Source organism: Oncorhynchus kisutch, linkage group LG10 (genome assembly GCF_002021735.2).
Source record: "Oncorhynchus kisutch isolate 150728-3 linkage group LG10, Okis_V2, whole genome shotgun sequence".
Lineage (NCBI taxonomy): Eukaryota > Metazoa > Chordata > Actinopteri > Salmoniformes > Salmonidae > Oncorhynchus > Oncorhynchus kisutch.
Window position 1 is genome coordinate 6,244,590 of NC_034183.2, and position 14,779 is coordinate 6,259,368.

General features: G+C 44.1%; 1 protein-coding gene across 2 annotated transcripts in view; it reads right to left on the minus strand.

Annotated features, from left to right (window-relative positions):
• The window catches only part of kcnc1b (potassium voltage-gated channel, Shaw-related subfamily, member 1b), a 66,294-nt gene extending 52,781 nt beyond the window's left edge, over positions 1–13,513 (minus strand). The window contains exon 1 of one of the 2 annotated variants that reach the window (XM_031832948.1): positions 11,730–13,513. In XM_031832948.1, the coding sequence (XP_031688808.1) occupies positions 11,730–12,311 (582 nt within the window). In that variant the 5' untranslated portion in view covers positions 12,312–13,513. The remainder of the gene's footprint in view (positions 1–11,729) is intronic. The other variant, XM_020473278.2, reaches the window with a different exon arrangement.
• Between the last annotated feature and the right edge of the window lie 1,266 nt (positions 13,514–14,779).

Sequence of the window (14,779 nt, forward strand, 5' to 3'; positions counted from 1 at the left end):
CACTACTCTTGACCAGGGAAGGCACCCTATTCCCGATATAGTGCACTACTCTTGACCAGAGCTCGCACCCTATTCCCTATATAGTGCACTACTCTTGACCAGGGAAGGCACCCTATTCCCTATATAGTGCACTACTCTTGACCAGGGCTGGCACCCTATTCCCTATATAGTGCACTACTCTTGACCAGAGCTCGCACCCTATTCCCTATATAGTGCACTACTCTTGACCAGGGATGGCACCCTATTCCCTATATAGTGCACTACTCTTGACCAGGGATGGCACCCTATTCCCTATATAGTGCGCTACTCTTGACCAGAGCTCGCACCCTATTCCCTATATAGTGCACTACTCTTGACCAGGGATGGCACCCTATTCCCTATATAGTGCACTACTCTTGACCAGGGATGGCACCCTATTCCCTATATAGTGCACTACTCTTGACCAGGGCTGGCACCCTATTCCCTATATAGTGCACTACCTCTTGACCAGAGCTCGCACCCTATTCCCTATATAGTGCACTACTCTTGACCAGGGAAGGCACCCTATTCCCTATATAGTGCACTACTCTTGACCAGGGATGGCACCCTATTCCCTATATAGTGCACTACTCTTGACCAGAGCACACACCCTATTCCCTATATAGTGCACTACTCTTGACCAGGGAAGGCACCCTATTCCCGATATAGTGCACTACTCTTGACCAGAGCTCGCACCCTATTCCCTATATAGTGCACTACTCTTGACCAGGGAAGGCACCCTATTCCCTATATAGTGCACTACTCTTGACCAGGGATGGCACCCTATTCCCTATATAGTGCACTACTCTTGACCAGGGCTGGCACCCTATTCCCTATATAGTGCACTACTCTTGACCAGAGCTCGCACCCTATTCCCTATATAGTGCACTACTCTTGACCAGGGATGGCACCCTATTCCCTATATAGTGCACTACTCTTGACCAGGGATGGCACCCTATTCCCTATATAGTGCACTACTCTTGACCAGAGCTCGCACCCTATTCCCTATATAGTGCACTACTCTTGACCAGGGAAGGCACCCTATTCCCTATATAGTGCACTACTCTTGACCAGGGCTTATATGGTCAAAAGTAGTTCACTATAGGAAATGAAGGCCTTTCCTGTACATGCCTTTTCCTATGCACACCTTTCCTGTTCAGTAGTTGGTATTCAGACTTACCTTATGCAGTTGTGTAAATGGTTTTACATGCATGGTTCCCATGCGTGCACTGAATACATTTAATTCAGCCGCTGAAAACCCTCCCACTTGGTGGCCAACATATTTTCTCATGCAGTTTTCATTCAATAGGGTTTTCAGTACATTTATCTTAAGCCATCCCTTTAAATACGCTGTACCTTTAATTATAATTTTGTCGACAGACTCACTAGAATACATGGAGAGAACAGGTTCAGAATATTAGGGATCAATGTGTCACGCCCTGACCTGAGAGAGCCTTTTTATGTCTCTATTTTGGTTTGGTCAGGGTGGGATTTAGGTGGGCATTCTATGTTCTGTATTCTATGTTCTTTAGTTCTATGTTTTAGCCGGGTATGGTTCTCAATCATGGACAGCTGTCTATCGTTGTCTCTGATTGGGAATCATACTTAGGAAGCCTTCTTTCCCTGTTGTATTTGTGGGTAGTTGACTTTGTTAGAGGCATTATAGCCAAAGTTAAGCTTCACGGTCGTTTTGTTGGCTACGTTTTCTATAAATAAAAGGAATATGGATGCTCACCACGCTGCACTTTGGTCCACTTCTTACGACGCCCGTGACACAATGAAAGAAAACCATCTAAATATATGCATTTTTGTATTTTTTAATCTACCAGTTGGTGCTGAAAAAATCTGATTTTCTAGATTATTCTTGGCAAATTTTAGGGTTAGGAAAGTGTGTATGAATCATTGTAAAAAAAAATGGAGAGCGTTTACAACACAAAATATATCGATGAATCAAAATCATTAAATATTGGAAGGTGGTAAAAGTCTACAATAAGGAGTTGAACAATAGTCCTATAACATCTACCATAATCCTCACTAAATCACGGAACTGTATCACAAAGATCCAGTTATTGTGCTCCAGGCTCCAGGTTTCAACCTGCTACGTGTGGTCTGAGTTCCACGACGTCCTAAATTAAATCGCGCAACATTAGCCTCACTAATGCTCGTGACCCTCAGGAACAACTGTTTGAATGTTAAACCCATAACAACAACTACACAGGACGTGACGGGGAAAAGACAGGTCAAAGGAATAGAATGGAATGATGCTAAATGTAGGCTACAAATTAAAGAAAACTAACACTTATAGTAAATAAATGTCTGTTGGTATTACTGACGATGGCTAATATTTGACATGACACAAATTGTTACATTTTAAAAACCGCAGAAAAGCCCAAGCATATAATTAGAACATTCCAAAGCGCATGCATCAACTTGACAGAATGCTATATCTTGGGTTTCCAAATTTCATCCACGCAAATTACGAGGGCAGAAAAAAAATTACAATTCTGAATAACGGCAGAGCTATTTCTAGTCTAATTCACCGTGGAAAAGGGACCGCAATGCATGTCACGTTGATTTTACTTTCAGTTTGCTTTCATATGACTGGTTTCACAAGGACAAGTAATCTACGGTAAAACAATTGTTATTTTTATTTACAGTCCCCTCCTACCAAACAGATTACTAATTTTACCTAGCTCTTATCAATAGCTCGTGTCAAATTAAAAGAAATTAGATGCTTTTTACACTTGGAACAGAGCAAGTTCGTTCGCTCGACCTAATTCATTGTTCCAATCGCGCGTAAAAGGCGGTGGAATTATGAGGGAATGAGATCAAGGTCAGAATACAGTGCTAGAGAGAAAAGTCTATTAAAAAAAAGGGAATTTATGTATCATTTATGCGCGCTAAACTCGGGTCGGAATCGGGCCCTATGTAGGGAATAGGGTGGTATTTGTGAGTCAAACAGTGTTTCAGTCAAATTGCCTTGGTCTTGATTGGGTTTGTCAGTTCCAGTCATTATATTTCTATGCGTATAGGGTAAGGAAGCAGCAGCGCAGCCATTAAACCAGGAAAAACCATCATCATCAACCATTCATCGCACGCACGCACGCACACACATACACACACACACACACACACCTCTCTACAGCTTCTGTGTCTCTCCTGTAATATTCTCATGATGGACCAGATGGAACTGAGCGTTAGGCCTCCCTGTGTCCCAAATGACACCCTATGGGCTCTGGTCAAAAGTAGTGCACTATATAGGGAATAGGGTGCCATCTCTGGTAAAAAGTAGTGCACTATATAGGGAATAGGGTGCTATTTGGGACAGTTTTCTGAACATCCAATCCATTCTGTCTGATTCCATCACAAATAGTCATTCAGGGTTCACGTTACAAATCAGTCAGGCCCACCATCAGTACTGAAACAAATCAGTCAGGCCCACCATCAGACCTGAAACAAATCAGTACTGAAACAAATCAGTCAGGCCCACCACCAGAACTGAAACAAACCAGCCTGGCCCACCACCAGAACTGAAACAAACCAGCCTGGCCCACCACCAGAACTGAAACAAACCAGCCTGGCCCACCACCAGAACTGAAACAAACCAGTCAGGCCCACCATCAGAACTGAAACAAATCAGCCAGGCCCACCATCAGAACTGAAACAAATCAGTCAGGCCCACCATCAGACCTGAAACAAATCAGCCAGGCCCACCATCAGACCTGAAACAAATCAGCCAGGCCCACCATCAGAACTGAAACAAATCAGCCAGGCCCACCATCAGAACAGAAAAATCAATGATTCACCCCCCTTGACAATTGTCAAAGATATTGACGTGAGAGATAACGTACAATTTCAATCCTAAAACATGCGCGATGTGGTCAGTTTAGGGCAAAGATGGAAATTACTTAAAAAGTTTCCCTTGGGCTGCTTTGTTTTGACAAAATCACTGTTCAGTGGACTTTTCTGTTCAAAGTGCTTTTTAATGCTGTTCAAAGGAAGTGTTTAATGCTGTTCAAAGGACTGTTTAATGCTGTTCAAAGTGCTGTTTAATGCTGTTCAAAGGACTGTTTAATGCTGTTCAAAGGACTGTTTAATGCTGTTCAAAGGACTGTTTAATGCTGTTCAAAGGACTGTTTAATGCTGTTCAAAGGACTGTTTAATGCTGTTCAAAGGACTGTTTAATGCTGTTCAAAGGACTGTTTAATGCTGTTCAAAGGAAGTGTTTAATGCTGTTCAAAGGACTGTTTAATGCTGTTCAAAGGACTGTTTAATGCTGTTCAAAGGACTGTTTAATGCTGTTCAAAGTGATGTTTAATGCTGTTCAAAAGAATTTACTGCAGTTCAAAAGGACTGTTTCCACTAATGACATGAATGACTATTTGTAGTTTTAAAGCAGGCCATGCTGCCTGTTGCTTAACAGTGAACACAGTACAGCATCATATGTAACACTTTCAGTGCTTCCAATAAGATCAAGGCTTCTTTCATGTTAGCACTTCAGATACGTCCCTAATAGCACCCTATTCCCTATATAGTGCACTACTTTAGACCATAGGCCTATGGGGCCCTATTCCCTATATAGTGCACTACTTTAGACCAGGGCCTATAGCACCCTATTCCCTATATAGTGCACTACTTTAGACCAGGGCCTATAGCACCCTATTCCCTATATAGTGCACTACTTTAGACCAGGGCCTATAGCACCCTATTCCCTATCTAGTCACATGGCTACCCAGACTACTCATATTTCCCCTCCCACTCCCCTCTCCACATCACTGCCACTCTATGTTGTCATCTATGCATAGTCCCTTTAATTAACTCTACCTACATGTACATATTACCTCAACTAACCGGTGGCCCCACACATTGACTCTGTTCCCGACACCCCCCTGTATATGTTGTTCTTTTTTACTGCTGCTCTTTAATTACTTGTTACTTCTTTCTCTTAAACTTATCCATATTTTTTTTAACTGCACTGTTGGTTAGGGGCTCGTAAGTAAACATTTCACCTGTTGTATTCGGTGCATGTGACTAATAAAATTGGAATTGATTTGTATATATAAGGAATAGGGTGAGATTTGGAATACAACCCTCATTCCCAGCGATGTCCTTGTGATTCCCTGCCACAGAGGATCAACTCTGACCCTTCTGCCATATAGTTGAGTTTATCAGCTCGTAGGCAACATACAGTGCCGTCAAAAAGTATTCAGACCCCTTGACTTTTTTTCCTCATCAATCAACACACAATACCCCATAATGACATCACAATACCCCATAATGACATCACAATACCCCATAATGACATCACAATACCCCATAATGAGAAAAAAAACTAAACATTTTTTAAATATATATATTTTCAAATGTGACACTACAAGTTTGGCACACCTGTATTTGCAAACAAACAGACTGAAACAGGGGGAGGGACCTACCTGGGACTTTTTAAAACGTTAATTCCCCAATGAACACTACCCGGTATTGCTAATCACATTACATTAGGCAGCCCCTTGCATTAGGCAGCCCCTTACATTAGGCAGCCCCTTGCATTAGGCAGCCCCTTGCATTAGGCAGCCCCTTACATTAGGCAGCCCCTTACATTAGGCTGCCCCTTACATTAGGCTGCCCCTTACATTAGGCAGCCCCTTACATTAGGCAGCCCCTTGCATTAGGCAGCCCCTTGCATTAGGCAGCCCCTTGCATTAGGCAGCCCCTTACATTAGGCAGCCCCTTACATTAGCTGGGAGTGACAGACATTAGGCAGCCCCTTACATTAGGCAGCCCCTTACATTAGATAGCCCCTTACATTAGCTGGGAGTGACAGGCATTAGGCAGCCCCTTACATTAGGTAGCCCCTTACATTAGCTGGGAGTGACAGGCATTAGGCAGCCCCTTACATTAGGCAGCCCCTTACATTAGCTGGGAGTGACAGGCATAAGGCAGCCCCTTACATTAGGCAGCCCCTTACATTAGGCAGCCCCTTACATTAGACAGCCCCTTACATTAGGCAGCCCCTTACATTAGACAGCCCCTTACATTAGACAGCCCCTTACATTAGCTTGGAGTGACAGGCATTAGGCAGCCCCTTACATTAGGCAGCCCCTTACATTAGGCAGCCCCTTACATTAGCTGGGAGTGACAGGCATTAGACAGCCCCTTACATTAGCTGGGAGTGACAGGCGTTAGGCAGCCCCTTACATTAGGCAGCCCCTTACATTAGCTGGGAGTGACAGGCATTAGGCAGCCCCTTACATTAGGCAGCCCCTTACATTAGCTGGGAGTGACAGGCATTAGGCAGCCCCTTACATTAGGCAGCCCCTTACATTAGGCAGCCCCTTACATTAGGCAGCCCCTTACATTAGCTGGGAGTGACAGGCATTAGGCAGCCCCTTACATTAGCTGGGAGTGACAGGCATTAGACAGCCCCTTACATTAGCTGGGAGTGACAGGCATTAGACAGCCCCTTACATTAGCTGGGAGTGACATGCATTAGGCAGCCGCTTACATTAGGCAGCCCCTTACATTAGGCAGCCCCTTACATTAGCTGGGAGTGGCAGGCATTAGGCAGCCCCTTACATTAGCTGGGAGTGACAGGCCAAAGAGTGATTAGGGTTTGATTTCAGCTCATAAGGCAGCACCTACATTAGCAGTCTTTGCCAGGACAGACAATGAACATGATTCTGGCCTATAGGGATGATCACTGAGGCTTGTTTGGCCCTGGTTTGCTAAGGTTGGCTAATCCCTGTTAATGTATGTTGATGCTCCTGGGGAGTCAAAGCTATCAGGCAGCGCTCTACATTAGCAGCATTTACCAGGCCAGTCACTGAACATTCAGGTTTTGCCTATAGAAATACAATTATTAGATAATGACTAGATTATGTTTCTATGTTCTTGTTCTGGTTGGCTAATTCCAGGCTGTTAATGTCTCTAGGAGTGACAGGGCAGACAGAGGGACGACAGTGGTAGGAGGCAGGTAGCCTAGCGGTTAAAATCGTATGGGCCAGTAACTGAACGGTCACTGGTTCGAATCCCTGGGCCAACTAGGTGACACCAACAACAAAAAAATCTGTTGATGTGCCATTGAGCAAGGCACTTCACCCTAGTTGCTCTGGATAAGAGGATCTGCTAAATGAGTGGTAAAGGGGCTGTTCCACTGTGATGTGAATACTACAGTCTGTAATTAACAGACATTGATCTAATTAACCACATGCTGTGCTCTGTCAAACTTCAATCTACTGAGATTTTGTCTTGCTCACACTGAAATGGGTACGGGAGGCTTGAGTGTTGGGCGAGGCCAGTAACCGAAAGATCTCTGGTTCAAATCCCGGAGCTGACATGGCGAAAAATCGGTGTTGGGGGGGGGGCGTGCTCCCTCTGTCGGTCCACGCGCCCTTGAGCAAGGCACTTAACCCTAATTTGCTCCAGGGGCGCTGTACTACTATGACTGACCCTGTAAAACAAACATATTTCACTGAACCTATCATTTAAAAAATATATGTATTGGCTTTCACACTGAAATATTTGGGTGATGTAGGCTCCTCTCATTGAGTTTAATAATCACCACTCATCAACTCATCTCCCCTGTCTACCACACAACAACTACCAGTAAGACATGACCAATCAATTAACAACTCATCTCCCCTGTCTACCACACAACAACAACCAGTAAGACATGACCAATCAATTAACAACTCCAACAATTTCAATAGGAACTGCTACTCACTTAATAATCCAATCCAATCCATTTCTGACCAGAACTGGGTTGTGTATTTGTACCTATAATAACAAATTATTATAAAGCGGGTGATTACATCACGAGTGTTAACTGCATGTTGATTGGCCCCGTGCCCGGCTCACCTAATCCTGTAATTACACCAATCACCATGTTACACAGCTGCAGGAGCAACATGAGGTGAAACATAAAAATAAAAAATATTATCATTGCCATCAAGTGGTATTGGACCAGGGCCATGTCATAAGGAACCTGCCCGTAAAAACAAGTCCAAGTCTCTCACCTCTCCAACTTGTGTTCTGTGTCAGTCTAAAGAGCTGCCTTTAGGTAGACTACATGCTGCTGCATACATTCGCCCCAATAGATGCAATCGCCATCGCACTGCACACTGCCTTATCCCATCTGGACAAGAGGAATACCTATGTAAGAATGCTGTTTATTGACTATAGCTCAGCATTTAACCCCCCCCCCACCCCCCAGGTAGTGAAGGTAGGAAACAACACAGGGGCCCCTCAAGGGGGCCCCACAAGGGTGTGTGCTCAGCCCCCTCCTGTACTCCCTGTTCACCCATGACTGCGTGGCCACGCATGCCTCCAACACAATCATCAAGTTTACAGACGACACAACAGTGGTAGACCTGATTACCAACAATGATGAGACAGCCTACAGGGAGGAGGTGAGGGTCCTGGTGGAGTGGTGCCAGGAAAATAACCTCTCACTCAAAGTCAAAACGAAAGAGCTGATCGTGAAAACAGCAGAGGGAGAACACCCCTATCCACATCAACGGGGCCGCAGTAGAGAGGTTGAAGAGCTTCAAGTTCCTCGGTGTACACATCACTGACAATCTGAAATGGTCCAGCCAAACAGACAGTGTGGTGAAGAAGGAGCAACAGCGGCCTCTTCAACCTCAGGAGGCAGAATAAATTCTGCTTGGCCCCTAAGACCCTCACACCGCAAGGCTCTCCAGAGGGTGATACGTTCTGCCCAACGCATCACCAGGGGCCAGTGGCGGTTCTAGCTTGTAAAGCTCCCTGGACAAACCCCCCCTTCAGACATTTGAAAAACACAAATAAATAACAATGATATTTCAAACTATATAAATATACAACCCCTACCTCGGGCTTCCAATGGGGAGACCTGAGGTCAACCTAGCCCCACCCCCTACCTCGGGCTTCCAATGGGGAGACCTGAGGTCAACCTACCCCCACCCCTACCTCGGGCTTCCAATGGGGAGACCTGAGGTCAACCTACCCCCGCCCCCTACCTCGGGCTTCCAATGGGGAGACCTGAGGTCAACCTACCCCCCCCCCGCTCCCCTTGCCATCTCGTACTTCTGAGTATCCTGTCTAGATCACAAACTAGAATCAGGGCTCCCACTCTGACAAGGTTAATTGACCCACAGTCCCACATGGTGACATGATATCATTGACTTGACATGCAAATGAGCGATAGAAAACCAATCACGCAAATGTCACCATTCAGATTTTTTTTTGTGCGGGCGTCCTGTGGCAAGATGCCACCCTGGGCGGCTGCCCATGTCACCTATACCTAAATCCGCCACTGCCAGGGGCAAACTACCTGCCCTCCAAGACACCTACAGCACCCGATGTCACAGGAAGGCCAGAAAGATCATCAAGGACATCAACCACCCGGTGCCACTGCCTGTTCACCCCGTTACCATCCAGAAGGCGAGGTCGGTTCAGGTGCATCAAAGCTGGGACCGAGAGACTGAAAAACAGCTTCTATCTCAAAGCCATCAGACTGTTAAGTAGCCATCACTAGCTGGCTACCACCCGGCTACTAAACCCTCCACCTTAGAGACTGCTGCCCTATATACATAGAATCACTGGTCACTTTAATAATGTTTACATACGGCTTTACTCATTTCATATGTATATAATGTATGCTATTCTACTGTATTTTAGTCAATGCCACTCTGACATTGCTCATCTTAATATTTATATATTTCTTAATTCCATTATTTTACTTTTAGATTTGTGTGTATTCTTGTGAATTGTTAGATACTACTGTACTGTTGGAGCTAGAAACACAAGCATTTCGTTACACCCGCAATAACATCTGCTAAATATGTGTATGTGACCAATAACATCTGCTAAATATGTGTATGTGACCAATAACATCTGCTAACCATGTGTATGTGACCAATAACATCTGCTAGATATGTGTATGTGACCAATAACATCTGCTAGATATGTGTATGTGACCAATAACATCTGCTAAATATGTGTATGTGACCAATAACATCTGCTAGATATGTGTATGTGACCAATAACATCTGCTAGATATGTGCATGTGACCAATACAATGTGATTTGATTTGAACATCCACCCAGCCAGGTATTCAAACCAAACTAACTGCCAAAATCCCAAGTATTCTCATATTGCCAAACTGGGTTGAGGTCAATTCAGAATTTAACTCAATTCAAACAATGGAAGCAGTATTTGAATAGAATTTGAATCTAAAGAAGTTAAATTGAATTCAAATCAATTCAAATAAGACATGAAACATGAAAGTCTCATTAATTTGACAAATTATTTAACCAAAAAGATATGTCACTTATTTATTAAGCAACAAATACACATTCCATTTCAAATATTAGTTTGATAATAACTCAAAGATGTCACACACTATTTATTATTTGTCATGAGATGTTAGATTCCCTTCCATAATGCAGTATTTGATCTAGTGCATTCTGGAAAATGTATTCCGATATTTAAAAACATTAAGGGAATTATGAATTATTGTAGACAACACACATGATCTTGGAATATTTCCAGACCACTTTAATTATTTAAAATGGTTTTAAGAGAATAAGTTTTAAAAATGAAATGTTTTAACCTTATGCTACATGGTATTGGTAACCCCATACATGTTATCAAAATAAACATGACTATGGTGATGTGTTGAATAAATAAGCTATTTGAATTTCATTGAATCAAATTGTACTTCCTTTTAATTCAAATTCTATTCAAAATTCTGATTCCCGTGGGGTGTGGCCAATTAAAAGACCAATTACAATTCTAGAATTTAAATGGAATTAAAGAACAATTCACAACTCAATTCACAACCCAACATTCCACTCTGGGATTCTATTCTCATGTCCAGGAGTAGCCTGCTGGTTGGCGCTGTCTTGCATACTTCTATGGCCATTGTCACACTTACCAAGACAGCACAGGCAGATCTGGCACCAGAATACAGATCTGGCACCAGAATACAGATCTGGCACCAGAATAGTCCAGGAGGTCTCAGCCCAAAGACCCGCTGGACTCATAATGCTATTCAAAATCCGACACATTTTCTCTGTTTGCTTACGGGCATCGTTTAAATCAACACACCGTGGGGGTCTCATGTCCAAGAGGTTCTGGGTACAAAGACCTGTAGTACTTTTTCACACTACTGTTCCAATCTGAACCAAAGGCCAACTGTGCTGTCTTTGATATTTTCTTTTTCACATTGTCCTTTACGGCACTGTTCCAGGAACCATTGTGGATGCTTAACTAGGCCAATGCAGTACAGCTCAGCTTGGCTCGGCTCAGCTCAGCACAGTAAGGTGAAAGGGATATGGGAGTCATGATAGGATGCAGACAGCTTCCTTTGTTTTCTGACATCTAGGAAGTTAATGTAGGCTAGTGGTTATTGGCCTGGTTCTAAATGCCATCTGTCAAATCAGAGGATTCATTGGTCAATATTTCCTCCTGCCTACCTCACTCTTAAAACAGACTCCTGCTGTGAAGCTCCCTGAGGAGTCCCTGGGGAGTAGACTAGTCTACCGTCTCAAGGTCACTCTCACACAGACCCTCTCCACATCACATGGCTAGAGACACTATCAATCTCCATCTCAATCTCTCATTCATTCATAATTCAAAAACATATCCATCATTGTGCATCAACTGGAGAAGGAACATGTAAGTGTATAGACATGGTTAGGTATGGACAGAGGAGAAATCTCTTTCCTACTTACCCGTGCGTATTTAGAGGAGTAGGGGTCTTCAAACAGAGCCCACATGCGTTTCTGCCAGCGGCCCCAAACCCCCCCTGCCTTGGCATCTGGAGAATCCCCCTGTGCCAGCCTCCTTGTCATCTCATCAGCCTCATCACCAACCCCGTCCCCCTGGTCGGCTGCAATCTCCGGGTCTGGATCATCGTTACCAGTCAGGTCGAGCAGGGCCCCCCCGCCAAAACTATCAAGTGCCTCTTCCGCCTCCCGATGCTGGCTATAGGTCATCCAACAGCACGGCTCCACGTCCGTCTCGTCGATGCCCCAGAAGGCCAGTTCCTCCTCATACAGTGGTCCGCAGACATCGGCAGGGCAGTGCAGTTTACCTGTCCGGTAATAATTAAGGATATGGGCGAAAACACCCGGGTGGCGGTCGAAGAAGAATTCCTCATGTTTGTCATCCCAGTCGAAGTGGCTAGGCGCGTCGGGTTCGGCGAGCCAGGATAAGCGGGTGCCGGGCAGGGTACGCAGGGTACCGCGATATGTCTGATGTTTGATACCTCCCACGTTTATCACAATGCGATCCTTCTCGTCGCTCAAGCCCATTGCATCCCTTAGGCATGTCTCCAGTAAGTTCCCGGCATCACAACGGCAACTCTAGGAGCACCGCACGCCTCAACGGGAGGGAGGGAGGGAGAACTCTCGCAAGTGCAACACATGCACACCCGGGATAACCAGGGGAGGGGGGGGGGGGAAGTAGGATGCTATAGGAAATAGAACAATGCACAAAATAAATCTGCTGCTGCTATTACAGACTACAGACCCTCAAAGAATACACGTATAGACCTCATTTAGCACATATTCGCACTGATAATGCCAGGAGCTCCAACGGTTCTCCAACCTGTCACGGAAATCAATCACCAGCCAGACCTACTGGAGGGAGAACATATAATTGCACAAATGATTGTAGTCAATGGCTTCCCATAAACAATGGACGTCACCTCGTAGTGGTATACATCCGAGAGATAAAGATGATGATATAATTGTTTTGTTTTTCTTTTTATCCAAATCCAACACAATGACTCTCCTCCTGTTGTGGGGGTTTTGGTAGAACCTGTTTATGACATCCACGGGCAGTAAGGTGACTGCTGTGCCAAGGGTGACTGCTGTGCCAAGGGTGACTGCTTTCCGTGGTTCTGAAAGGACAGCACCAGTCTCTCTCTCTCCCTCCTCTCCGAGACACCCTCCTTGCTATTCAGACTGCTACCCTTCCTCTCATGTATCTACTGTCGCTTACCCCCTCCCCAAAAGAACACAGAAAAATCCAGTTTTCCGTTGAACGAAACCGATATCTGTAAAGATCAGGCGCCGCGCCTTTTATTCTCACGCAGGTGTCTGTATGTTAATCTTCAGCCGGTAATTGTTGTTTTCGTGTATGCATTTTGACGGACCGATGCGAGTGATTCCCTCGTGCTTAGAGCCTGCAGGAGGGCGAGCAGTCAACCGTGTTCACGGGTGTGAAGTCTCAAGAAGATAAACGACGGAAGACAAGAAGGCACGCGCACGTCCTATGTTCTCTGTATTTGTGTGCTCGCGGTGGGTAAGGATTCTCTTTAGAATTGTCACGAACTCAGAACAACGTTGGTTCTGGAAACACCGTAGAGGAAGAAGAGGAGGAAGAAGACGAGGGAGTAGGACTGTCAGACTAGAGACTCACCATATGTCAAAAAAAACACCGAAAATATAAGCTAACAATAAATCATTGTTGACAGCTGGTTCCCTCTCTTCCTAGTTTCACCTCGTCTCAAATGACATGGAGCATGCCAAGTCATAACCATTGTTCTGTTTTAAACTGTCAGTCATGGAGTTCATGCGTTCACTGATTTGTTTGCGATATTTGCCAGCGAGGCAGCCCCACCCCTTTTCCATCCTTAAGTTCTTTATTTGTTACAGTAGACTTAAGTATTTTGGACTGTTGTCCGAACCGACATTTGACGTAGTCAATAGGTTTTTATTTTGAGGGCATGCTGGATATGACCCTTACATCATTAGGCTAAACGCCTAATCCCATCCTACATCAGACAAGGAAATAAATGTATGCAAATGAATCAAATCAATCTCTATTTATAGAGCAAATGTCGTACAGGGGATTTCATAGTGTTTAACGAAATATTACGAAAAAAAATAAATAATTGAATGTAAATGAATATAAACAAAAAAAACTAAGAGTTTATGCAAATGTCTTCCCTTTTTATACAACGTGATTTTGTATGAACAGAGACAGACAACCAATGGTGCCACAACGGCCTCTGATTTCAATTCCCTCTCTCCACCGTATGGTAGGAGGCTATAATAAAATCGTTATGATGTCATTATGCCCATTGCCAACAGAGATAGTGATATTGCCCATGAACACTGAACAACAATATAAACGCAAAATGCAACCATTTAAAATATTTTTACTGAGTTACAGTTCATATAAGGAAATCAGTCAATATAAATTCATTCGGCCCTAATCTATGGATTTCACATGACTGGGAATACATTCATTAGGCCCTAATCTATGGATTTCACATGACTGGGAATACATTCATTCGGCCCTAATCTATGGATTTCACATGACTGGGAATACATTCATTCGGCCCTAATCTATGGATTTCACATGACTGGGAATACATTCATTCGGCCCTAATCTATGGATTTCACATGACTGGGAATACATTCATTCGGCCCTAATCTATGGATTTCACATGACTGGGAATACATTCATTCGGCCCTAATCTATGGATTTCACATGACTGGGAATACATTCATTCGGCCCTAATCTATGGATTTCACATGACTGGGAATACATTCATTCGGCCCTAATCTATGGATTTCACATGACTGGGAATACATTCATTCGGCCCTAATCTATGGATTTCACATGACTGGGAATACATTCATTCGGCCCTAATCTATGGATTTCACATGACTGGGAATACATTCATTAGGCCCTAATCTATGGATTTCACATGACTGGGAATACATTCATTCGGCCCTAATCTATGGGTTTCACATGACTGGGAATACAT